The sequence below is a fragment of the Sorex fumeus genome, unplaced genomic scaffold (assembly GCF_029834395.1).
Source record: "Sorex fumeus unplaced genomic scaffold, SorFum_2.1 ptg000020l, whole genome shotgun sequence".
Lineage (NCBI taxonomy): Eukaryota > Metazoa > Chordata > Mammalia > Eulipotyphla > Soricidae > Sorex > Sorex fumeus.
In genome coordinates, this window is record NW_026606077.1 from 14,754,991 (window position 1) to 14,779,577 (window position 24,587).

Sequence of the window (24,587 nt, forward strand, 5' to 3'; positions counted from 1 at the left end):
ATTTCCGTAGAGGGTGTAGCTGTTGAAACGGACCAGGTACAAGACTCATCCTCTCATCTCAGTGCACTGGCCCATTCCCCTGCTTTGGCTTCCAAGCCTCTCCTGCTGCCAGCCTACCGCCTTCCACGCCCGCAGACCTCTGCCTAATAAAATACCTTTCTCAGTCTTGGTTCAAACTGACCTTAGTTCCTTGTTGCCTTTTTTTCGGGGAGAGAGTTTGGGCCACAGCCACTGGTGCAAAGGGTCTGCTCCCAACCCTCTGCCCTCTGCTTGTCTGCGAGCACGGCGTCTCAGGTGAGCTGTGTCAGTGTGTGCTTGTGTTCATACATGCATGTGGAGTGCCGCGCTCAGACGGGGTCTGCCGCGTGGGGCTGACGTGCCTGGGCGGCGCTGTGCCCACGCAGCCCCAGGGAAGGTGCCGAAGCGTCAGCACCGTCAGCCTCCACCCCTCTTGGTCTTCGAGTGTCAAGCTGGGTCTTGCTGAGAGGCTGCTTCCTAACCTGACTTTCTTTTCTCTTTTCCCCCTTTCGCACTGACAGCCGAGAGAGACGGCGGCGGGAACTCAGAATGTTTCACTTAAGGACTTGTGCTACGAAGCTGAGGCCCTTGACAGCCTCCCAGACTGTTAAGACATTGTCCCAGAACAGACCGTCAGCGGCCAGGACGTTGTGGCAGGCCCGCTGCTTCTCAGCCCCCGTGGCTGCAGAGCCATTTCTCAGTGGGACTAGCTCCAACTATGTGGAGGAAATGTACTATGCCTGGTTGGAAAACCCCAAGAGTGTACACAAGGTAAGGTGGGCCGGGCCGTGCCGGGCTGGGCTGCGAGTAGGGCTCCGGCCCGGGTGTGGGCTTGTCTCCCAGGTAAGTGCATGTGTCCTGAGGTTCCCCCTCAGGCCAGCGGGCAGGCAGCAGCTCGCCAGCCCCAGCCCAGCCCAGCGGCCAAACCCGGTAGGAGCCACCTGCCTGGAGGGACTCCCCTCACCCCCATCCATCTGATGCAACACTCACGGCCTGGCTTCCTGCACTGCAAAGACATGAAGACATCCTATGTGAGGACGTGCTCTCACGGGCCTGGGTCTCATCCCTGCTCCAACCGGAAGACTGGATGTGAGGATGTGCTCTCACGGGCCCGGGTCTCACCCCTGCTCCAGCGGGAATTGCCGAGGAAAGGACGCAGTGCAGGAGCAGCCCTCCAGGACCGCCTTACCACTGCCCAAGGACCTTCACCTTCCAACCAGCGCCCCAGATTGGAATGCCAGAAGCCCGAGATCACCGAGCCTGAGCTGGACCCCCTACGTGTGAAAGTAGTTCTTCGGGGCTCCCTGCTGTCCGTCCATGAGGGTCACTTTCTTCTCAGAAGATCCCTCCCGTCTGCTCCCTTCTGGTCGACTCCTTCACGGTGGCCGTGTTGCTGGTGGACGGATGTGGGGTCTTGACAGTCCCTGCCTGGTTCTCAGCCCAGGCAGCAGGCCCAGTGCAGGCAGTACCCGCTCACGGTGCTGCGGGTGATTTGAAGAAGATGGTGTGGGGTCCTCAGGTTGGGAGGATTGGCTGGGTGGAGTCTGGGTCTCGTTATGGTTGATTGGCCTCCTCCTTACTTGCTTTTTGTTTCTTAGTTTGTGGCCATTTCCCGGCTATGCGTTGGGGTGCTTATAGCAGTGTCCAGGGGATTCCCTAGCCCTCCTGCCTGCAAGGCGCGCGCTCCATCCAGCCCCGTGAGCTCTCTCCTTACTCCTAAGTCTCCTCACCAAAAGGTAGATGCTTCCGGTCTCCGGGGGCCCATGTGGCTCTGACGGCTGCCGACTCTGAGCCTGGGCCTGGATGAGGAGGGCCATCAGGCTCCTCCCTGAGCAGCAGGTGGGCCCTTGACTCTGCTTTCACTGAGAAACACCCTGGGAGTGACCCCCCCGCTAGCCTGTGAGCTGGCAGAGTGGTTTTTCCACTGGAGAGTGTTTTTTGGGAACATTGAAGACCCTGGCAGAGCCGCTGAGCAGGTCTTTCCCTCAGTCTTCTACCTGCACCACACAGCTACCCCACTGCCAGCCTCCACTCCGAGGGCACCGATGTTGGATGGTGAACCCAACCTGCACGTAGGGAAAGCTCATCCTTTTGCTTCTCTGCCAGCAAATCTCAGTTCTTTCCTGCTGTGGGTTTCCAGCCTTCACTTCTACACACACACACACCCCTCTCCTTTTTTGTTTTGTTTGGAGGCTGCATTCCTGCTGTGGGTTTCCACCCTTCACTTCTACACACACACACACACACACACACACACACACACACACACACACCCTCCTTTTTCGTTTTGTTTTGTTTGGAGGCTGCATTTGGCAGTGCTGAGGGGTTACTTCTGGATCTGTACTCAGGGATCACTCCTGGTGGTGCTCAGGGGACCAAACGGGGTTCTGGGGATCAAACCTGAGTCGGCTGCCAGCAAGGCAGAGAGGCCTTCCCTGCTGTGCTGTCTCTCTGCCCCCACACTTTCTTTTTTTAAAAACCCACGTGTGTGTTCATCACAAGGGTTCAGTGAGAGACTGAGTTCTAAAAACAGAAACGAGTGAGAATAACACACGGCTTCAGAAACAGAATCACTGCCCAGGGGCTCAGGAGAGAAGCAACAGTGAAGGGGAGACCATGAGGGCGGACCAGGGCAGACACTGTGGCCACGGGGCCAGGACTCTTGACGGGACCCTGTTGCGTCCAGCTCTGGTCCGAGCTTCATAAAGGCTGTAGAGCTCCAGGCTTGGCTGTGGGCCCATCGGGGTGTCCAGGCTGGCTCTGGGTGATAACAGGATGGCCTTGATGTCAGTGGGCAGCCTCTTGTCTTTCGGGGAGACTACACAGATATTCCTGGGGTTTGTGTTGGGATGGCCGTGGGGCATGAGAAGCTTCTCTGTGCCCCGTGGTCAGCATTGCTGCTGGACTGATGTCCCCACCTGCTTGCCAGGTGTCTTATTGGGATGGTAGGAGTTCCTTTATCTCCAGAGATCTTGAGGTCATCATCTGCTGCTGTAGCTTCTTGCCCATGGGTTTCTGGGTACTGCCCATCCTCGGTGGGCAGTGGGGTCAAAGTCCCAGGGCCCTCTGCAGTGCCGGGAGAGAGATGGGAACCAGGGGAACAACTGTGACTCAAGCCTGTTCTGACACTTCGCAGGCTTTTGAATCTCTGTGCCGCCAGATACTGTCCTGCACTTCCACACAGTTCTGATGCTCGCCACCCACAAGAAAACACACACACACACACACACACACACACACACCCCACCCTACCCTTAGACTTGCTACAGTTGTTTGGGGCTTGGGAGAGCACTCCCCTGCAAGTTGCCGTTGGCTGTAGAGGATGTGGCAGAGGCTCCCGGATACTTCGATGGAAGGGCGGTGTGGGGCAGGGCCTGGCTGGATGGGGCATGCTGGCCAGTAGGCACGTCCACTTGTTCGGCCCAAAAGGCCTCCGAACCTCATTCTGCCAGGGTTTTTCTGTCTGCCTGTCTTTCGCTTTTGCTGTTGTTTGGTTCTTGGGCCACACCTGACGGTGCTCAGGTCTTACTCCTGGCTCTGTGCTCAGGGATCATTCCGAGCAGGCTTGGGAGACACTATGAGATGCCCAGGTCAGCCATGTGCAAGGCAAGTATTACTAACCCTGCCTGCAGTATTATTATTTAGGCCCCTCAAAAGCACTTTTTGCCATGTGGAACCAGGGCTGGAGCGATAGCACAGCGGGTAGGGGGTTTTCCAACCCAGGTTTGATTCCTCCTCCCCTCTCTGAGAGCCCAGCAAGCTACTGAGAGTATCTTACCCGCATGGCAAAGCCTGGCAAGCTACCCATGATGTATTCGATATGCCAAAAACAGTAACAACAAGTCCCATGATTTGTTGTGAGACGTTACTGGTGCCTGCTCGAGCAAATCAATGAACAACGGGAGGACAGTGCTACAGGAACCAGGGACCCAGCACCCAGTGCGTGGCAGAGGGGCTGGAGCTGCGGTTTCCAGTCTGACAGATGAGACCCTGTGGAGAGAGGCGGGGAAGTGCCTGAGAGTAGGGAGGCCAGCGGCAGAGCCCCTGCTGCCAGGGGAGGCCTCGTTCTGCGGCCCCAGACTGCGTGTCCATCTGTCTATCCGTTTGTGCCTTTTGCCCCACAGTATACCTGGGGTGGCCCTGGAGCCCGTCCCATGGGCCCAGGCACCAAACTGTCACACTACTGCCAGACAGTCCCACCCTGCTGGGGCCTCCCCCTGGCCCTGCACCCTCCGCCCTCTGCAAGGCTGGGTGAGTGCCCTGTCATCTGTGGGAGCAGTGGGTGAAGAACCTGGAAAAAGAACTTTCCCACTCATGGGGCTGAGCCAGAGTACAGCAGGGAGGGTATTTGCCTGTACCCGGCCAGCCCGGGTTCCATCCCTGGCATCCCATATGGTCCCTCAAGCACCACCAAGAGTGATTCCTGGGTGTCCAGCCAGGAGTGACCCCTGAGCATCGCTGGATGTGGCCCCAGCTTCACCCCATCCTCCCACCCCACCCCCAAAGAAACCCAAACTTTTCCTTTCAGTAAGACTTGCCCAGGTGGTTGTCTTGATCCAGATTGTTTGTTCCCTTGGGGGTCAGCCCAGGGGTGTCCAGGGGCTGCTCCCTGGTGGGGTGCCTGGGGATTGTTGCTGGTGGTGCTGGGGGGCGGGGGTGGGGGGCGTACAGTACTAGGAATTGGACCACGGCACTCTGCAAGCTGGCGCCCTGGCCCCCTGCTGCCTCTCCAGTCCGTAGAAACAGTTGGCATTATTGAAATGTTTCGTTTGTTTTCTCTAAAACAATTTAGGGACTAGAGAGATAGTGAAGTGGAGAAAGTATTTGCCTTGACGTGGCTGATCCGACTTTCATTCTCAACACCCCATAGGGTCCCCCAGACCTCTAGGAGTGATCCTTGAGTACAGAGCCAAGAGTAAGCTCTGAGCACCACCGAGTGGTGTTCCCCCCTCCCCCCAAATAAATAAAATGAATTGTCGTAGAATTAAGAACATTAGATCTGAAGATGTCAATGGATCTTTCTGACATCCCATTCTTGCCTCAGAAAGGGAACCGAGGGTTGTTGATTCTGCTTCCCGGGTCTGCGGGGGATGTATCGCTGCCCAGCACAGTCCAGACAAAGCATCCCTGCCTTCCCCGCCTGTGTTCTTCCCACCCGGGTTTGCCCAATCCTGGATGTGGCGGCACCTGTTGGTGGTGCCAGGGCCTGGATTCAGGGCCTCGGGCATGATGCTTCGTGATGTGTCAAGGATTCTATGAGGAGATCTGTTATCTCTGTCGAACAGCATCTGCAGGACTTTAAGGTCATCTGTCTCTCAGTCTTCTTGCTGTTGACGTGTTTGGGGACAGGTGCAACTGGAGGGTTTTGGGGCTGGTTTTTTTTCCCCCCCTCTTTAAATTTTTGTTTTTGGGGCCACACTCTGCAGTGCTCAGGGATCACTCCTGATGGGCTTGGGTCCCCTGTGGGGTGTGAAAGTTTAAACCCGGGTCGGCCTGTGCAAGGCCGGTGCCCTTCTTGCTGTGCTTGGGTGACACTGCCTAGCTGCCAGGGGGGACCCCAGGGACCCAGACTTGGCATTGTGCAAGTGGCCTTTGCTCTCCCTCCTCCAAGGGGCCCTCTGTCCTGTCATGCTGGAGTCTTCTGAGTCCTGATGCCCAGAACTTCCTCCGCTGCTCAGGCCTGCTGACCTCTGTCCACAGAGCCTGGCCGGCCTGCTGTGTGCCCCCGACATGGCCTCGTCTGACTCAGCAGTGGAGCAGACACATGTGGTCCCGCCAGGGCTGGGAAGCATCTTTCCTCTCCAGCTGGGCAATGCTTTGATAATGTGCTCACCCCAGTTTTGTCCTGGTTTGGGAGGGGGGACATTTTCGTTGGGGGCTACACTCAGTGGCACTCAGGGATCACTCCTGGAGGTCCCCAGGCCCTAGGGAACCGTTTGCGATGCCAGGAGCTGAGCCCAGGTCAGCCTTACCAGGGTCAGAGCAGGCGCCTCCACCTCTGTACTGTCTCTTGGACCCCCTCACCCCCACCCTAGACTTTTGTTTTAGGGCCACTCCCAGTCATGTTCAGGGCCTATTCTTGGCTCTGTTCAGGGGTCATTCTTGGTGGTACTCAAGGGTCCAGAAAGACACATTTTAAGCTGCATGGTACACTTGGTGATCACAGCCAGTTAGGTACAATTTTTTTTTCTTTTTTGGGTCACTCCTGGCTCTGCACTCAAGGGACCATATGGGATGCTGGGAATCAAACCTGGGTTGACTGCGTGCAAGACAAACGCCCTACCCTCTGTGCTATCGCTCCAGCCCCTAAGTACAATTTTAAAGTGAAGATTCTCAACCTTGATGACTTTTCGTGTTACATCAGCTGAAGCTGATCTAGTGTCCTGTGGCCAGTGTCAAGTTCTGCTCCTTGAGTTTGCATTGATAAAGAAGATGAAGGTACCTGAAGGCTAGGCACAGGAAGCAGCTGTCCACTCTAGCCTTTACAGTTTTGTGGAGGACCTTGACTAGTGGCTGCCATGGTCTAGGAAACAGGCCCTTGGTTGGAGGCCAGAGGTAACCCCGCTCCAGCACAGGAAGATGGCAAGCCTTCGAAGACCAGCAGCTATGCTGTGAGCTGTGTGGGGAGGCCAGGGCTAGGCCTGCGCACCCGGGAGAGGCCGTGAGCGGACAGAGGGAAGTCTGTCCTGAGGAATGCCGTGCCAGCAGGCGGTGTGGGGTGCCAATGGGATTCTAGGGGAAATGCCACAGGGCCAGCACGCTGGTGCTGAGCATTGCTGGGTCTTCAGGAGCTTGATTTTTCACACGATTTTTGTACAACATCCCGAGCGGAAATGACCTTGGAAGGCAAGGCCACCGCAGTGGGGGGCGGGGGGGGGGGCATTGTCGGCGGGGGGAGAGTCAGGTCTCTCAGACCTGGCTTGCAGACTCAGAATCTCTGAACTGTGGCCTAGTGAAGCTGGGCAGAGTCCACAGAGTAGGGCCAGGATTGGGGGGGGGGGGGGGTCTGGGGATGCCAGAGGCCTCTTGTCGCTACTGAGTTCTAGTCAGGGGCCGCTCTTGAGGCCAGTTCTTCAGCTGCAGGGAAGCGTCCTTCCTTCCAGTCACTGCCTGCAAGAGGGGACACAACTGTCTGCGTCAGTGTCCTCGAGCTGTGTAACCTGCAAGGTCTCCAGCAGGGCTCCGTGCTGTAGAGTCTTAGCCTGGGAACAGCCCCTTATGTCGGGGGGGGGGGGGGGTGTTGATGTTGAGTTTGCATTTGGCCCACAGCTGGCGGTGCTTGGTACTTACTCCTGTCTCTGTGCTCAGGGATCACTCCTGGGGGTGGTCAGGGTTGCTGGGGATCAAACCTGGGTGGGCTGCATGCAGGGCAAACACCTCACCCACTGCTGTCGCTCTGGCCCCTGGTGTGCGGTGCTGCTGTCCTCCAGGCCATGCTGTCCTCCGGGGGACTGAGGTCACACACATGCTGCACACTAGGCCTGGAAGCAGTACATGGCCAGCCGGCAGGCCCTGGCCTCTGCCAGAACAAGTCCAGACCTTGGGGAGCAGAGGAGCTGTGACCGGCAGGGCTGCAGGGGTGGGGAGGCTGACAGCTCAGCATGGCCTCCTAGGACTGGGCAGTGGCCACTACCTTTCGCCTCGGGCAGAAGCCATCTTCGTCAGCAGGTCCGGGACAGAGCTGAGGCAGCTCTTTGCTAATCTGGGGGGTGTGGAACATCTTACGGGCACCACCCCGGAGATAGGGTTGTGGGCTGGACGCTGGCTCTGCCGAGAGCCTCACATCGCTGCCTGCCTCTTGGGCACTGGTCAGTGAGGGGCACTGCCAGTTCCTGTGGAGGGGGCCGTCCCCTGGCATTCTCTCTCCGAGTCTTGCTGCCACTGGGCAGCCAGGACAGGCACCCCCAGAGGGTCTGTGCACTGCTGGGCACGTGCTTACCTTGGGTGCGACCTCCCGTGTGCTGGCCTGTGTGCTGAGCCGGCAGCGCCCCCTGCAGGGTGGTCAGTGGCCGGCCCCGCTTGGGCAGCTGCTCCGACTCACCTTCCTGACAGAGCTGGCCACAGCCGGTCGCCCACGCCCTGTACCAGAACAGATTTCCCTGGTTCCCAGGAGTTCAGAATGTGGCCCGGTTGGCACTGCACAGTCTCTGCTCAGCCCAGGGTCATTATTCTATCGGCATATGATGACCTGTGGACCTGGGGCTCGACCCTGCCCCACCTCCCCCTCTACCCCGTGTTTCCTGCCAGGGTGCTGCGTCAGGCAGAAGGAAGTGCTGACCGCTGGCAAGGTCAGGGCACTTGGTGGGGCCTGTCTGCAGCCAAGGCAGAAAAAGTGCAGCACGCAGTGCTGGCCTTGCACACGGTGACCCTGGCTCCATCCCTGAGTGACCCTCAGCAGTGCCAGGTGTGTCTCCCGGTGGGAGGCAGCAGGCACTTGGGGGCACTCACGGAAGCTGCAGCTGGAGGACATGAGGACAGGGAGGCCATCTGGGCAGTCTCACCTCGAGTGAACATCAGTGACCCTGGGGTCATGTCTTGGGCCCTGTCAGACCAGTGGCCCCACTTGCCTTGGTCCCAGTGCCCACTGCGGTGGCAGGCCCTTGGGAGGTTTGGCGGGCCCGGCAGGAGCCCTGCGGGAATCTCAACCAGGAGCGAGGCCCTTGAGACTCGCAGTCATATGACAATAATCAGGGCAAAGTGCACTGGCAGTACCATGCCCATGTATGGAGCGAGAGGCCTGGCTGGCGTCCACCCGCTAAGGTCAGCACCAGCTCTCCTGCAGGGGACCTTTGGACATGCCAGACTCTGCTGCCCAGCGTCAGCGTTAGCGCAGAACTGACATCATCCGGTGCCGGGCCTGCCCCACACCTGCCAAGGCTCTGCCCAGGTACGGTGAGCATGGCGCCCACAGAGAGGGGCCCCCCGGGCCTGGGTCTTCAAGCACAGGGCACTGACGGGGCTTCCCCAACGTCGTACAGGACAAGGGCTGTCTGCGCCCTGAAAGTGTTTCTAACTGGAGAGGATAATTTATTAGACTTGATTTTTCTTGGGACTGGTGAGAGGATGGGGCTACGGCGCTGGCTTGCCTGCGGGTGGCCAACCTGGGTGGGAGAGCCGGCACCGCACACATCACTGGGTTGGCCCTGTGTTCCGCGGGAGTCATTACCGAGCACCCCAGCCCACTCCTCAAAAATGTTTTTTTTTTTTTCCTGGCTGCTTGGAAGTTTGGGAGAACAAATGAGAATTTGGTTTCTGAAAAGAGCTTCATAATACCAGTTAAATGTGTTTAGTTATTTAAAATCACACGTATAAGGATTTTTTTTTCCTTTGGTAGTACTAGGAATTAAACCCAAGCCCAAGACTGTAAAGGTGGGTGCTCTACCCCTGAGCCAAATCCCAGACCTAGAATGTTCATATTGTTTTATTTTCATTTTTTTTTTTTTTGGGAAATAATAGTTTTATTTTAAAAAATTGACTTAGAGCAATGTGAGGGGAGAGAAAGATACAATATGGACTTCTCCAGAGGGAAAAAGCCTAATTTTGGTTTGGATTTGGGGGGCCATGGGGGGCAGGTGTGGGAGCACACCCAGTGGGGCTTAGGGTACCTTAGGAGGGGTTCAGTGGAAACAACCCTGTGACATTCTCAGAAAGCCTCAACCCTTTTCCTAAGGGCTCTCCCGACCTGGGGTCATCGTTAGTGGGTGGTTCCCACACTTTGGTGCCCCCAAAGAGCACGCCCATGGTGGTCCTGCCACGTCAGACCCCGCTGGGAAAAGTCACGTCCTCTGCAGGACCTTCAAGACCTGCGTCACCTTACGTCTGTGGGGCCAGGCCAAGTGCTGGTGTTTGGCCATTGGCCGATGCAGGTCCGGCCAGGAGACAGTTTCCTTAGAGTCCCCTGCAGGGCCGGCAGCTGGTGGCACTGGCAGTTGTGTGTCTGTCCCGGGCTGGAATCTGAGGACTCTTGCCTGTCAGAAGCACTTTGCATATGGGCCCAGGTCTCGGTCAGGAGTGACCCCTGAGCACCAACAGCTGTGGACCCTGCCCCAGCCCGGTGGTGTCCTAAGCAGACATGGCTTTTCACCTACAAGAAACAAGGTGACTCAGGCACGGATGGGGTGGGCTCGTGGCACTCTGCCGGACCATGAGCGGGCCACCACGCGCTCGGGCAGAGGGGCCGGGCTACCCTGTGGTTGGGAAGGGACTGTCCTACAGATTAACTTGCCCACCGTCGGCCTTCAGCCTTGGCCTGAGGTGTCCCCAGACTGGGTTGATTCTGCATTCATGGAGCCTGGTGCTGCAGGAGCCTGGGTGGGGCCACAGTTGGTGCTGCCCAGACTTCTGCTCTGCACGCGGATCACTCCTGCTAGGGCTGGGGGGACCCTGTGGGATGCTGCAACCCCATGAACCCAGGCTGCACGCTGGGGAGAGACCCAGAACTGGCAGCAGGGGGAGACTGGTCACGCCTGAGCCCTGAGATGGGTCCCGATAAGGGCTGTGGTTACCAGAAGGGGCAACTCTGGAAGGGCAGTGACGGGCCGAACTTGAGGCAAGATAAGGCCTTCCCATGCATCCCGGCTCCCCGTAGGTTCCCTCGTGTGCTCAGCCCTCGCAGATCCCGCAGATAGAGATGATCAGGAAGGCCAGGGACATGGCTCCACGCAGAGATGCCATGTCTGGGTGCTGGGCAGGCCTGTTGTCCTCAGCACTGTTCAGAGTCGCCTGTGGCTCCCGATCCAGTGAGGAGGAGGAAGCTGCCTGGCCAGAGCCAGATCTGGTATCCGGGGGGTGGGGTGGACCCGGGCCCCAGCACACCTTCGCTCGCAGGACCATGGTTTGGGTTTGCCCCGGCAGTCTTGGGGACCTGTGCAATGCCCAGATTCAGATGTAGGCCTCCCGTACACAAAGCCCCCATTGGACCACCCTCCCAGGCCCTTGGGACTGTGTTCAGCCCCTGCCCCTTGTGGGGTGCGGGCAGGGCAGTGTGGGGGAGCCAGTTGCTTCTGCCATCCGAGGCCTCTGGAGGTTGTGAGTGGTGCCGGGGTGTGTGCGGGCAGGACACAGATCCCTCCTCTGCGGGAGGGAGGGGGCCCCTCCCGGCACACATGCAGGTGCCCAGGCTGCCTCCCTGCGCTGAGGCTGTTTGTGGCTCAGTCTGCAGGTGCTTCCGGCTGTCTTGTGTTGCCGGTGACCCATGTTCTGTCTGCCTGCAGCCGGGCCCACATTGCTGAGTTTGTGCTCAGCCCACTGAAGCTTCCCTGGAATTCTCCCCCGGCACGGCCGGCGCAGTGCTGAGCCTCCCCTGACCCTGGCGGCCCAGGCCCAGGAGATCCTTTCATTCTAGTTTGATGCAGCCTGTTCCAGGGCTGCCTGCGCCCAGCCTTGCATGCGTGCTCCTGGTGTGCCCACCGGGCTGGTGTCCAGGTGCTCAGCGCTTTGGCTCAGCGGCTGCCAGGGTGGCTGTTCTTCGAAGGTAGAGGTGGGTGAACCTTGCTGGTCACCATCAAGCAGCCGAGCCTTCTGGTTCCAGGTCTGGGTGTCGTTTTGGGGGGCATAGATGGGGCCCTGCAGCTTCCTCAACCCCCTCCCCCCAAGACTGTGTGCCGGGAGGCTGGTGTGGGCACAGCTGTGGAGGAGCCCCGCACCGGGGGCAAGTCCTGTGCTTGGGACCTCCTCACACTGTAGTGGTGCCATCAACACCATTGTGGGGGCTCTGGAAAATGCGAATGGCAGAGGTGACAGTGGTAATCTCGTTTCCTCAGTTTCCCAGTCTTTAATGGCTGTCAGGCGTTTCACTGCAGTTTCTATTGTCTTGCTAGAACTCCACGCTGCTATCGGAGGTGGTAGGGCGGTAGGGCATTTGCCTTGCACACAGCCAGCCCAGCCGAGCTGGGTTCGATTCCTCCACCCCTCTCGGAGAGCCCAGCAAACTACCGAGAATATCTCGCCCGCACGGCAAAGCCTGGCAAGCTCCCTGTGACGTATTCGATATGCCAAACACAGTAACGACAAGTCTCACGATGGAGACGTTACTGGGCCCTCTCAAGCAAATCGACGAGCAACGGGAGGACCGTGATAGAACTCTCTCCCTCTCTCTTCCCCTCTCCCTTGCTCTCTCTCCCTCCCCCCTTTCTCCCTCCCTCTTCCTCTTTTTCCCTCTCCCCCTATTCTCTCTCTTCCTCCCCTCCCCCCATTTTATTTTTGTTTTTAGACCACAGTGCTCAGGCGTCACTCCTGGGGGGCCCAGGGGATGGACTGGGTGGGCTGCAGAGCACATGCCCTAGTTGCTGCACCATCGCTCCAGCCCCTCTTAATTTTGCTTTTCAAAACTACACCCTGAGGCTGTGGACGTGACTCGGGTAAAGCAGCTTCCCAGTGCCAGTGCCGGTGCCGATATTCCTCAGCTACTCCTTAGCTGCACGTGTGACCTTTGCTCCCGCCCCTTCACCTCAGCCTTCAGTAAAGGAGTATGAACAGATAAGAAATGACACACGTCCCGGGAGTCATCTGGTCTGGGAAGTTCAGTGGGCGGAGTGTGCTCCTTGGAGCAGGGGTTCACCCACACACATAGAGCCCACTAGCGATACACGCAAAATAGTGAAAAGTTCACTGCACTGACTGACGAGCCCAGTGTGCCCTGCGGTGCCAGCTGCCCAGGGCCTCCTGCCTGGGCCTGTGCCGCCACTAGCAGGGGGCCCAGCCCAGAAGCAGTGTTTGCTTTTGTAACGGTATTTTGGTGTTTTAACTTGCTTTTGCTGCTGGTGGTCGGCTCAGGGCTGACTCCTGACTCTGTGCTCAGGGACCACTCCTGAAGGAGCTCGGGCACCGTGTGGGTGCCAGCTTAGCTGCATGCAGGGGTCTGTAGTATCCCTCCACCTCCCCAAAAGTATGATTTTAAAAGGCTGAGTTAAGATAAAGACACATGCCGGGCCTTTGCGTCCGTCTCTCCCTGTTGGAGTGTGGTTGTGAGTCCAGATTATCATGCCATCCTAGTTCCAGCAGCTCTGCCGAGTCCCCTCTGCCAGCCGTGAGCATCCTGGAGGGGCAGGGGGCAGTTTCCCCCAAATAGCCAAGAGGATGCAGCCCCAGGCAGCCTGAAAGGGAGACCCTGGCGGGCAGGCTGGCACCACAACCCAGAAATGTGGCCTCAGGGAGCCCAGCCTGACCCAGAGCTGGCTGGCACCGTGCCGGACACTGTGTGGCCAGGGGGAGGGCAGGATGCCGGGGACTGTATGGGAAAGAAACCGCAGTGACCTATGTCCCTTTCTGTCTGCAGTCATGGGATATTTTCTTCCGGAACACCAATGCTGGAGCGCCCCCGGGCACCGCCTACCAGAGCCCGCTCCCCTTGAGCCCGGCCTCCCTGTCCACCATGGCCAGAGCGCAGCCCCTGGTGGGGGCACAGCCCAGCGTGGACAAGCTGGTGGAGGACCACCTGGCCGTGCAGTCCCTCATCAGGGCTTATCAGGTAAGGCCCCGCTGCCACCCGAGTGATGCTGCCCCAAAGCCCCAAACACAGGTGCACCCGCCTACTCGGGGACCCAACTGGCACTTCCAGAAACTTCCAAGATGGGCTCATCCCTGGCCACCGCTGCACATGTCCTGGAAATAAGTCCCTTCACCGCTTTCCTAAGTCAGAAAGAAAGATGTGTGGTCAGGGTGACCGCTGGTGACCAGGAAGCGGCCCCTCGTCAGCCGCCAACACCCAAAGACTGAGGGGAAATGAGCCTGTCAGTCAGGAGAGACCAGCGGAGTGAGCCTGGAGACCTGCCCTTCCCTCTGAGGAGAAGCCAGGCACCCCACTGGCTGGCACAGGCTTTCCCTCAGAGCTGTGTCTGCAGCAGCAGTGAGATGAGGCCTGAGGATGCTTGGTGGGAAGGGGCGTCTCCGCTCCTGTTTGTGCTTGGCTGAGTCCTGTGGACTGCCCGGGCCCAGCCTTTCCACCTTCCTCGGCACGTTTCTCTGTTTCGTGCGGAGGGGATGCCCCCGCCTGCCAAGAAGTGGGCTCTTCTCGACCTACCCACCACCAAAACACACAGCCTCTTTTTACTAAGAGCACATTGTGTTCGGTCATGCTTTTTAGATAAGCTGTTCTAAGGTGTTTTGGGGGGATTTTTTGGGGTGGGGGACTTGCCCAGCAGTGCTCAGGGATGACCCCAACTGTGCTCTGGGATCATTCCTGGCGGTATTTCGGGACCATATGAGATGCTGGGGATGGAACCTGGGTCAACCGGGCAAGTGTGCCCTCCCTGTTGCTCCGGCCCACGGTGGTTTTTTTTGTTTTGTTTTGCTTTGTTTGCTTTTGGGGTCACACCTGGTGATGCAAGGGGTTACTCCTTGCTCTGCACTCGGGAATTACTCCTGGCAGTGCTCAGGGGACCATATGGGATGCTAGGAATCGAACCCGGGTCGGCCACGTGCAAAGCAAATGCCCTACCCGCTGTGCTATCACTCCAGCCCCTCCCCTCCCCTCCCTCCAATTCCCCCCACCCCTGTGTTTTGTAACAGCTTATTTTTTGTTCTGGGTTCAGAGGGACTCTCAGGGACCAAGGGTGACTCACTTCCCCACAGCCCTGCTTAACAACTTGCTTGTGTTATTGCTTCCAGGTCAGGGGTCACCACATTGCAAAACTTGATCCTCTCGGAATTAGTTGTGTAAATTTTGATGATGCTCCAGTAACTGTTTCTTCAAACGTGGGTGAGAATTAATCCGTAACTGATACTTTAATGTAATTTTACTTTTTTTTTTTACCCCTTCCCTCTTTTTTTTCTCCTGTCCTTTTGTGTGTGTCCTGCCCTCCCCACCGTTGGCCCGCTCGTAGATACGAGGGCACCATGTAGCACAGCTGGACCCCCTGGGAATTTTGGATGCCGATCTGGACTCCTCCGTGCCCGCTGACATTATCTCCTCCACAGACAAACTTGGTGAGGGTCTGGCAGTCAGCACTGCGCTGCTCGCGCCCGTGTCAGGCTGGTGGTGGCCCGGGCGGCCACAGGTGCAAGGGACAGACTCTTAAGTTTCCTTCATTCTGATCACTCAAAATTTGTCAGTAACGCAGCCCTTCCTATTTTTATTTCTGGTTTGGGGGCCGCACCTGGCTGCACTCAGGGTGACTCCTGGCGGTGCCCGGGCTCGAGACCTGGGTCAGCCGCGTGTGAGGCAAGCGCTTCACCCACCGTGCTATATCACTCTGGCCCCGGGGCCAGTTATTTTCATTTCAATACAGCTGATTGTTTAAACGTCTCAAAATCGGAAAGTAAAATTTTGAACAGGAAAGGTTTGTGGCAGGAAAGGCTGGGGGGCAGATACCCCCGGCAGACTGGGGGTGTGGACGCTGCCTCAGAGACTAGCTCCTGGGCTCTGGTCTCCAGACCCCCTGCCGCACGCTGCCCTGCCCAGAACGGCCGTTGCCTGTGGCCTGCTCCGAGGCAGGGGCAGATGGCTGGGGCCTGGGCCAAGGCCCAAGCCAGTGGTGCAGTTTGGGATGTCTCGATTCTGAAATGCTGGTGATCACACTGAAGAAACTTCTGGAGGCGTCCCTGCGGGCACCCTCGGCGGGACGCACAGGGCCTGGCTGGGCACTCACCTGCGGCCGCTTCTCCGGCTAACCTGCTTCATTCACGCCACCAAGCCGCTAACCTGCACGGGAAGTGGCAGCAGGCAAGGCTCTCACGGACACGCATGCTAATCACACCGAAGGCCCCTCTGCTGCTGGGCGGGGGTGGGGGGGAGCAGGCGTCCGCCTGCAGGAGGCCACGCCCCCTCAGGTAAGGCTGCAGTTGGCCTCTGGACAGCGTCAGGCCCAGTTGCTCTTGGTTGCTGTCTCGGCCCTGCCCTGATCCCGCACCGTAGCCCCGTGAGGGAGGAGAGGAAGGAAACACTCTGTTGCCGTTGACTCAGCTGGTTAGCCTAGCCAGGGGGCCTGAGTGGCCTTCCCTCTGCAGCCTCTTCTCGGCCACCTGCTCGCAGTGGCTCGTGCACCACCTCTGGGGGCTTTTAAGCCCGGGATCCCCTCCAGGAAGGGCCCCTGCGCAGAACCGGTCTGGATACAGCCTCTGAAGCTCTTGTGGGCATGCGTGGCTTGCGTGGCTCACACAAGGAAAGGACCCTGAGCCTGTCCTCAGCCATGTCCCCTGCGTGTCCCTGGTGGTGTAGCCTGTGGTCAGCAGACCGTTGCAGTAGCTCTCAGCTCCCCCAGGCTCATCTCACCTGAGATGCGCTGGTCAGTGTGGGCGGAGCTCCTGCACTCCACGGGGCCTGACTACTCAGTCCTTGTCACGTGGGCTCTACCCAGCCCCACAGTGCCAGACACGGGGTCTCCCCAAGCTTTCTCCTTCCCTCGCTCACCCCAGCACAGTCCTGAGGGCTGTCCTTGCAGCTGCCGAATGACGGGAAGGGCTGGTGGGAAAGGCGGAGGTGGCCATAGCCTCCAGGCTGTGGGCAGGAGAGACTCTGTGTCCCCAGCTGCCAAGGGACAGCAGTGGGGAGCAGTCCCTCGTCCCGACGGGCAGGAGGACGGGTGCCACAGTCATAACGGCAGCAGCCAGCAGCCAGCGTTGTTCTCCGGCCTCTCCTGGCGAATGCGGGTCTCTGAGGACACAGTCCTGGGCAGGCCTGTCCCAACTCTGCCCAGACCAGGACCCCCACCCCCCCACCCCCCGGCCACCTCCACCTCCTCGCTGTGACGCTGTTTCCAGATTGAACTCTGTAAGGAGCTGGCAGAGGCCTGGCAGAGGAAGTCAGCAGTGACGAGTCTGAGCTGCGGCGTGGCCAGGCTCCTCGGGAACTCGGCGCTGGAGCCCGGGATGGGCAGTGGAAGGGGTAGGCAAGAAGTCATCGGAGCAGGCGCAGGTTTGAGGGGCCACCTCTGCTGCCCGCACCTTCCCCCAGTGTCCCTGAGGACGGACCAGCGGCTCCATCCACCGTGGAGGACGCCTGCGCTCCTGCCGCTAAGGGTGGTTGGCTCTAGTGGGAATTACACAGAATGGAGGAGCGCGGAGGGAAGGCTGGGCCCGGCCTGAGAAGAGAGGAAGCCGCCAGCTCGAAACCCCACCCAGAGAAGGCAGGCCAAGGGCCCACACCGGCCCCAGTGGCGCAGCACGTCAGTGGCATGGAGCTCGCCTGTTCGTGGCCGTGGGTCCTGGGCGCTGCTCCGGGAGGCCTCAGCACAGCCATGGGCCCTTGGACCTGCTTTCTTAGGGGTCCCAGGGACAATCGGAGCAGATGCAGCCCTGCCCGGTACCACCCGTTCGGCTTCTAGACAGCAGCGGGCAGGGCACACGCTGGTCTCGCCTTGCAGAGTGCCCCCCTGGCTGCATTGGGGACTTAGAGAAAGTATCATCAGTTCGTCTCCTGTGGGCTCTGCTCTTGGAAGTATCACTTGAGCATCAGAGCCCAGCTGTGAAGTGTCACTGTTTGTGGTGTCTGAACGGGTCTCGCAGTGACCAGGATTGAGGCTTGCTCACGTGAGGGAAGCAGAACGTCATTAAAGAGCTTGAGGGGCTGGAGAGATAGCACTGCGGGTAGGGTGTTTGCCTTGCACGCGGCCGACCTGGGTTCAATTCCCAGCATCCCATATGGTCCCCTGAGCACCGCCAGGAGTAACCCCTGTGCATCGCCGGGTGTGACCCAAAAAGCAAAAAAAAAAAAAAAAGCTTGAAACACAAGACCCGTCCCTCGAGAAAGGACGAGAGCCCCTCCAGCCGCTGGGATGGAGTCAGGTGGCTGCTCTAGGCTGTGAGCTTGATGCAGACTCACAAGCCCCCAAATGCAATGTCCGTAGTCGACTTCAGTGATGGGGTTCATGCTTCCTCTGACCGCCTGGGGCAGCAGGTCTACCCGATCAGGTTTTGCTCCCTGGGTGAGGAAGACTTGGTCGGATGGGGTGTTTTGCCTGGAGGCCACTCCCGACTACTCAAGGCTGACTCCTGACTCTGCACTCAGGGATCACTCCTGGCAGGACTCGGGGGACCCTCTGGGGTGAGGGGAATTCACCCAGATTGGCTGCATACAAGGCAAGCGCCCTCCCTACTGTCCTGTCTCCCCCCGGGGTTGGGGGGATGCACCCACCCAGCTGTGCCCAGGGCTTCCTCCTGGCTCTGCTCACTGATCACTTGAGAGGTCCTCAGGGGACCCTCTTGGTGCCTGGGATAGAACCAGGAGTCAGCGTGTGTGAGGCATGCACCCTGCCACTGTCTCTGCACCCACCCCCAGCTGGTTCTCAGTCCACTGTTGTGGCCTGTGTGCCATTGCTGGACCACCGTGGACTCTGCTCACCTCAAGAGCCGCCAGATCCCGCCATCTCTTACAGTCTTCCTAGCAGGAAGTTATCATTACTTTATTTCTTGGAGGTTGGGCCACCCCCAGTGATGCTCAGGGCTCTCTCCTGGCCAGCTAGGGGGACCTTACAGGGTGCCGGGGATCAGACTCGGCTCAGCGGCCTGCAAAGCAAGTACCCTACCCACTGTTCTATCTTTACGGCCCTGAGTGATTTTCAAAAACAGTGAAAGCCGTCCAGTAAGGCCCTGTATGTGCGATTCACAGCCAAGATGTATCTCCCACCCTCTGGTCACTTTGCTTTGTCTTTCGTTCGCACTTTATTTTAGAAACAAAATGCACAGAGGGAAAATGAAGGCGCCCGTGCCCTGGAGACATATTGCAGGGGTCAAGGCATTTGCCTTGCATCCCCTCTGGTTCAGAATCCCAGCGCCAGGGGTCACTCCTCAGCAAAGCTAGGAATAGCCCCTGAGCACTGCTGGGTGTGGCCCCAAACCAGAAAATAAAGAGTGACGGCCTCCATTCACTCAGTGGTACCCAGAGTGAGCTAGTCTCAGTAGTTAAGGACATCCTGTCTGGTACCAAGAGACGGTGCCTTTGCGTTCCCTTCCAGGCTGAGGGATCACCCTCCCTCTTGCCGAGCTCCTGTCTTGATCCTTCAGGGAGACCATCTGTTTTCCCTCCGCGCTGTCCTGTGGTCCCCAGCAGGGCCCTGCGTGCCCAGGGCTGGGCTCTCCTGGCTGCGTTCCACTTGCTCCTTGGGGGCCCAGAGCCTCCCTGTCTTTCGAACCCGCTGCTCTTGCGGGCTGAGGCAGTGTCTGCCTGGCAGCTCATTTCCTTCCCCTGGTGTCCAGCCAGTCCCTGCAGAGCGGGCAGGCTTGGCCTCCCAGGACAGGTGCCATTGCTAACACCTCGGCCTCCAGTCTGTCCAGCTTTCAGGAGTATCCGTGTTCCCAGGGTGTGTCTTCCCGTCCCTCCCTTCCTCCCTCCCTCCTCTCCTTCGCTGTGTGTCTGTGTGATGGAGCGTTGTTGCAGTGTGCGTCTGATGTTCTGGTGTGTGTGTGTGTGTGTGTGTGTGTGTGTAACTAACGCACCTGTCTTTTTCCTTCTGCGCTCATCCTGCTACCCCTCTCTGCCTCTCAGATCTTGCAGTTTTCAAGGAGCGACTTCGAATGCTCACAGTAGGAGGTAGGAGAAGCCGGGCCTCCCCTCCCCGCCAGGATCTCCATTCGAATAGGGCGTGCAACTTTCCCTAGCATGCCGTTTGGGGAAAGTTGACACAGCATCTTCATCTGTCAAGTGCTGAAGCTTGTCCATTGTTGGAAATTCTGTTCTCTCCCGTCACTTAGTTATTCGCCCCAGTAGAGCTCCTTCCTTGCCATGTCCTTGTCTTCGTCCATTCTGTGTCTGATGGGCATCGCCACCCTCACGTGTGCCAACCCCAGGGCTGCGTCCTGCTGAGTTCCGGGGCCACACCAGCTGCATGTTGCCTTGGTTGCCTCCACACCTGTGTGGTGCCTTCGCTGGACTCTGGATTCTTTCCAGTTGTGCATTCTGGGCATTTGGACCCCAGGCTCCCCGTGGTTGGCGGGTGTCGCTAAATGCTGTCCAGGTCTGAGCAGGGCACTCCACAGAACCCAGAGCGAGGGCGCGGGGCTACCACCTGCTGTCACCCACCCCACTGGCACTGCCAGGGCTGCCTCATTCTTTATCCTCTATCTTATGCATATCTTGAAGACGCTGGTGTTTTTATTTGTCTTTTTTTAATTTAGATGTTATGAGAAAATTATGTCTTCCTGTGCAGCCGTGGGGGATAAGCGAGTCCACATACCTTTCAGCTCGTTTGCACCATAACCCTGGTGTTACCTAGCACCCATGCTGTGTGGACCACTCCACCCCACAGCCCCACAGCCGTCTGTCCTGCGGCCCTTACATCCCTGCCACCCATCCACACCTCAGCCCTGGCAAGCACAAGCCTTCATCTGTCCTCTGTCGTACAAATGGAATCACTGTGGAATTTGGGATCACAGCTGGAATTGCCTTTGGGACTGGCATTTTTCAGTCAGCACCTCGAGACTCCTTTGAGACAGAGTTTCATTGGGTGGTTTTATCATGATGAATTTTTCCTTCTTATTCCTGATTATCTTAACCAGGTGCTCATTGAAGAATCTTAAGGGTTTTTTTTTAATTTTTATTTTTTAACAGGGTCTTTTGAGCAACAAAAGTTGTACATTTTCATAAAGTCCAACTTTTTCCTGTATGGAATGTGCTCTTGGTATCAGGTCTGAGATTCTTTCAGTAGCTCTTGTCTTGGATGGTCTGGACTTTCGGTTTGGCTTTGTTGCTAGGTGAACCCTGACTCTTAGCACTTTACCTCTGAATTACAGCCTGGTCTGTTTTTACATAGGGACGGAGTGGGTGTTGGGCCACACCTGGTGGTGCTCAAGGCTTACTCCGGGCTCTGTGCTCAGGGGGTCATATAGGGTGTTGGGGATGGAACCATAATGTGCCATCTACAAGGCAGGGTCCCTCACCCCTGTACAAACTCTCCTGCCCTAGCTGGATATAAATATATATAGATACATATATATATCTATATCTATATAGGTCAGTGCTCTTTATCAAGTTGAAGATTTCCATCTAATCCTATTTTTTATGCTTTTTATTGTAGTAGTATTTTTTCCCCACGTTTTCTGCATTGCTTGCTATATGGTCAGTAATTCGCCTTTTTTTTTTTTTGGCTTTTTGGGTCACACCCAATGTTGCTCAGGGTTTACTCCTGGCTTTGTGCTCAGGAATCACTCCTGGCGGTGCTCAGGGGACCATATGGGATGCTGAGGAATGAGCCCAGGTCAGCCTTGCGCAAGGCAAACGCCCTCCCCACTGTGCTATTGCTCTGGCCCCTAATTCTCTTCTGCCCAATAATGCGGTTCTGATTGATTTTCAGACATTTGCAAGACTTGCAGAGGGAAATGAGCCGTAATTGGTCATATATAGTTTTTTTATACACTGCTGCTTCTGTATGCTTATTTTTGTGTCTTAATGGAAGAGGTTAGACTGTAATTTTTTTTTCAAGCAGGGACCCGGGGCCATTCGCCATGATTCCTGACTAGCTGCGCTAAGTTATGTGAGGTCCTTAGGGTGCTGGGCCTCCGGGGCTGCTTGGGGAGCCATGTGGTAATGGGGCAGCGCCAGGCCCACCACAGAGATGTGCACCTTGACATCTGTCCCTGATATTCCCTCTCTCTCCCTCTCTCTCTCTCTCTCTCTCTCTCTCTCTCTCTCTCTCTCTCTCTCTCTCTCTCTCATGCAAGGCCCACAAACTGCAGTGCCCAGGGTTTATTCCTGGCTCTATGCTCAGAGGGCCACACGGAATGACATGTTTGTTTCTTGCAAGGCATAAGCCTTACCCGGTGTACTATCACTCCAGCCCTTCTTTTGTCTTTTTTTAAATTTTGGTTTGTTTGGGGCCACATCTGGCAGTGCTTGGGGGTTTCTCCTGGCTGTGCTCAGAGGACCTTGTGTGGCAGGAGGGTTGTGGGGCCTCTGTAGCCACGTGCACAGCAAGTGCCTCCCGTCCTATGCTAGCTCCTGGCCCCAGACTGAGTGTCCAGGTCAGTCTGGGCTCCATGATGAAAGTGGGAAATTATCTCTGGGAGTCGGTACAGAGCTAGTGTTCCCTTGCTCAGCATTTGGTAGAAGGTTCCGGCAGAACCCTGTGGGCTGGAAGAGCCCTCGAAGGGCTCTGCTCTCTGTGTCCTTAATCATCACAGTCATCGTGCTGGCTCCTTCCTGCTGGGCGGCTGATGGGAATCAGCGTTGGGTACTGGGTGGTTCTCAGGGTTCTGGAGGCTGCTCCCAGGACACTTGGCCTGTGCTGGACCACCAGAGCCTCCCCAGCAGTGCCTGGGACAGTATTCCTGGGGCTCCCTCCACACCTGGCATCCTCATGCGACAGTTTGGTGTCTTCTCTTTCTAGTGAGTCTTGCTAGAGCATTTCAGGGGCACTGAGCCTTTTCAGGACGCAGCCCCTGCTTTCACTGTTTTTTCTCCAGTTTTGTTCTTGTCAGTCTCGCCGATTGTCCATGTGTTTTATTTCCTTCTTTGCGATTGTTCCCCACACCGTTTCCTAGGGCCTTGCGGTAGGAACTCCCCTCCCTGGCGAGCGTGTTGGCTCCTCTCTGCCTCCCTTCTCGTCGACAGGGAGAGGGTCGCCACCTGTCTGCTCAGTGGCCCGGGGCCCCATGTGTTGTATTTGTGTTGGCCTGGGGCCACACCCAGGTTTGTTCCCCATATTTTTCTATTACTGATTTCTTCCTTGAGAGCCTGTGGTTGGAGAGTGCACTCTGATCTCTGCTAAACCTGGGTTTCGTTTGTTTGTTTTGTTTTGTGGCATTCGGAAAGCGTGTACCCTGACACTGGGGCCAAGGTGTTCCAGACTGACCCCTTCTGTTTCCCAGCTGACTTTCTGTTGGCATCTTCTGTCGACTATGAAGGAGAGGGTGTTGAGATCTCCCCCTGTAACTGTGGATTTGTCTCTTTCTCCTTTTTTGCCTTCCTGCCGGTCTTTGGATTCGTGTTTGGGGACCCCCACACGCTGTTCTCAGGAGATCCAGGAACTCCCCCACCTCCACACATGGGAAGCCAGGACATAGTTCAGGGCCAAGGTCCAAGGTGCAGTGCTAGGGATATGCTGGCGGTTCTGGGGGTCCTGCGCCACACCCTGTGATTCCTGGGGGGCTGTGGTGCTGGGCATGGGCCCCGGGCCAGTGTGGGCATACCGTCTGTGCCAGCTGCGCCCAGCTGCGCCCTGGGCTCATGACTTTCTCCCTTGATGTGTTTCCTCTGCTGATGAGAGCTCTGGGCTGGCTCCCCTCCCCCAGGGCCTGGCAGCCACTGCCCCCGCTGTGTTCGGGTGGGCATCCGATGGCTCCTTACTTTTAGTCCTTTACATCAGGATAGTCGAAAGTCAAAGGGAGATTTTTGGTTTAGGGGATTTTTTTCCTTTTTTTTTTTTTATTTGCAGCAGGGTTAGGGGTGGTTTAGATGTGCTCAGGGCTTACTCCGGACTCTATGCTCAGGAATTACTCCTAGCACGGCTTGGGGGACCCTATGGGGTGCCTGCTGGACTGTCCTTCTAGTCTTAGAAAATGTTGCTTCCAGGGCGGGAGGATCCTCCAAGTCACAGGAGCCTCTGTGACATTAGGGTCACTGAATGGGCTGGTGTGTCACCTCCTAGAAAGGGGGACAATCAAGGAATGTTTCAGAGATGGCCCTTGGGTTGTCGGTGAAGCTCAGCAAGCCTGAGCAGGAGTGAGGAGGGCAGTTCCTGTCGGTGAACTGGATCCTGGTGGGGCCTGCTCCTAGCTCCTTGGAAAGCAACTTTGTCGGGGGGAGGGCCCCCCCGAGTCTGTGCCTGTTGGAAAGGGCCTTCTCGGGGCCTGCGGCTCCTGAGCCGGGTGCGCCCCTTCTTGATGTGTATGCTTTGTTTCCTGGACGATGCCGGGGTGCGGGGGGCAGTGAAGAGTACGTCCACTCCACCCGCCCATGCCTGGCATCTCAGGCTCAGGAGCAGGCTGGCAGCTTGGCGTGGCCGATTCCCAGTGATGAAGTGAAGGCACACACCAAGTGACACGCATTTGCTGCGGCGGGTGTGGCCCAGGCCCCTCTGGGAGCGCTTGTCTCACTGTCTCTGGTGGACTCCGATGAAGGTGCTCCCAACCAAGTACAAGTCTGGATGGGCTGGGCCCCAAGTCCCTCGCCCGGTTGCTCTCATCTACCCCAGACTCTAACCTTCCTCCGGCATCCCCACCTGGGCGGCTGGGGCCAAGCGTCCCTCACGGGCCCATTGCTGGGAGGCTGTGGCTTGTTGGGAAACTGCAGCGGAGTCTGGCTTGTCTTTGGTTTGAGTTTGCTCTGGCGCCACACCCTGTGCTCGGAGGCTGCTCCTGGCCCGTGCTGGAGGACTGCTCTGAGGTTGCCCAGCTGGGCCTGGCACTCCCTCCAGCTGCAGGCAACCCCCAACGGGGAAAGCCTGGCACTTTCCTTTGCATGAAATAGACTTGAAGGGCAGGGAATGGGCTTTTGTGTCTGCCCCACCTCCCAGCCCACCTGGTCAGCCAGGGGCTTGGAAGCCGGCAGCACGTGGCCCTCACAGCGGCTCCTCCGGACACTTCATTTAGGCCAGGCACTATCGCCGGGAGACTGGACTCCCTTTTCCCGGCCACTGTTCACCTGGCCCCTTGGGCTGTGGGCCTCAAGCAGGCCGTCTCCTGGTTCTGAGCTGCTCCAG

General features: G+C 57.6%; 1 protein-coding gene across 4 annotated transcripts in view; it reads left to right on the forward strand.

Annotated features, from left to right (window-relative positions):
* The first annotated feature begins 539 nt into the window (after positions 1-539).
* Positions 540-24,587, forward strand: part of OGDH (oxoglutarate dehydrogenase) — a 41,516-nt gene continuing 17,468 nt past the window's right edge. Inside the window, exons 1-4 of one of the 4 annotated variants that reach the window (XM_056113438.1) lie at positions 540-789; positions 13,295-13,486; positions 14,626-14,716; positions 19,439-19,483. In XM_056113438.1, coding sequence (XP_055969413.1) covers positions 568-789; positions 13,295-13,486; positions 14,626-14,716; positions 19,439-19,483 — 550 coding nt within the window. In that variant the 5' untranslated portion in view covers positions 540-567. Of the gene's footprint in view, positions 790-13,294; positions 13,487-14,625; positions 14,717-14,840; positions 14,944-19,438; positions 19,484-24,587 lie in introns of all 4 variants that reach the window. The other 3 variants (XM_056113437.1, XM_056113440.1, XM_056113439.1) reach the window with 3 other exon arrangements.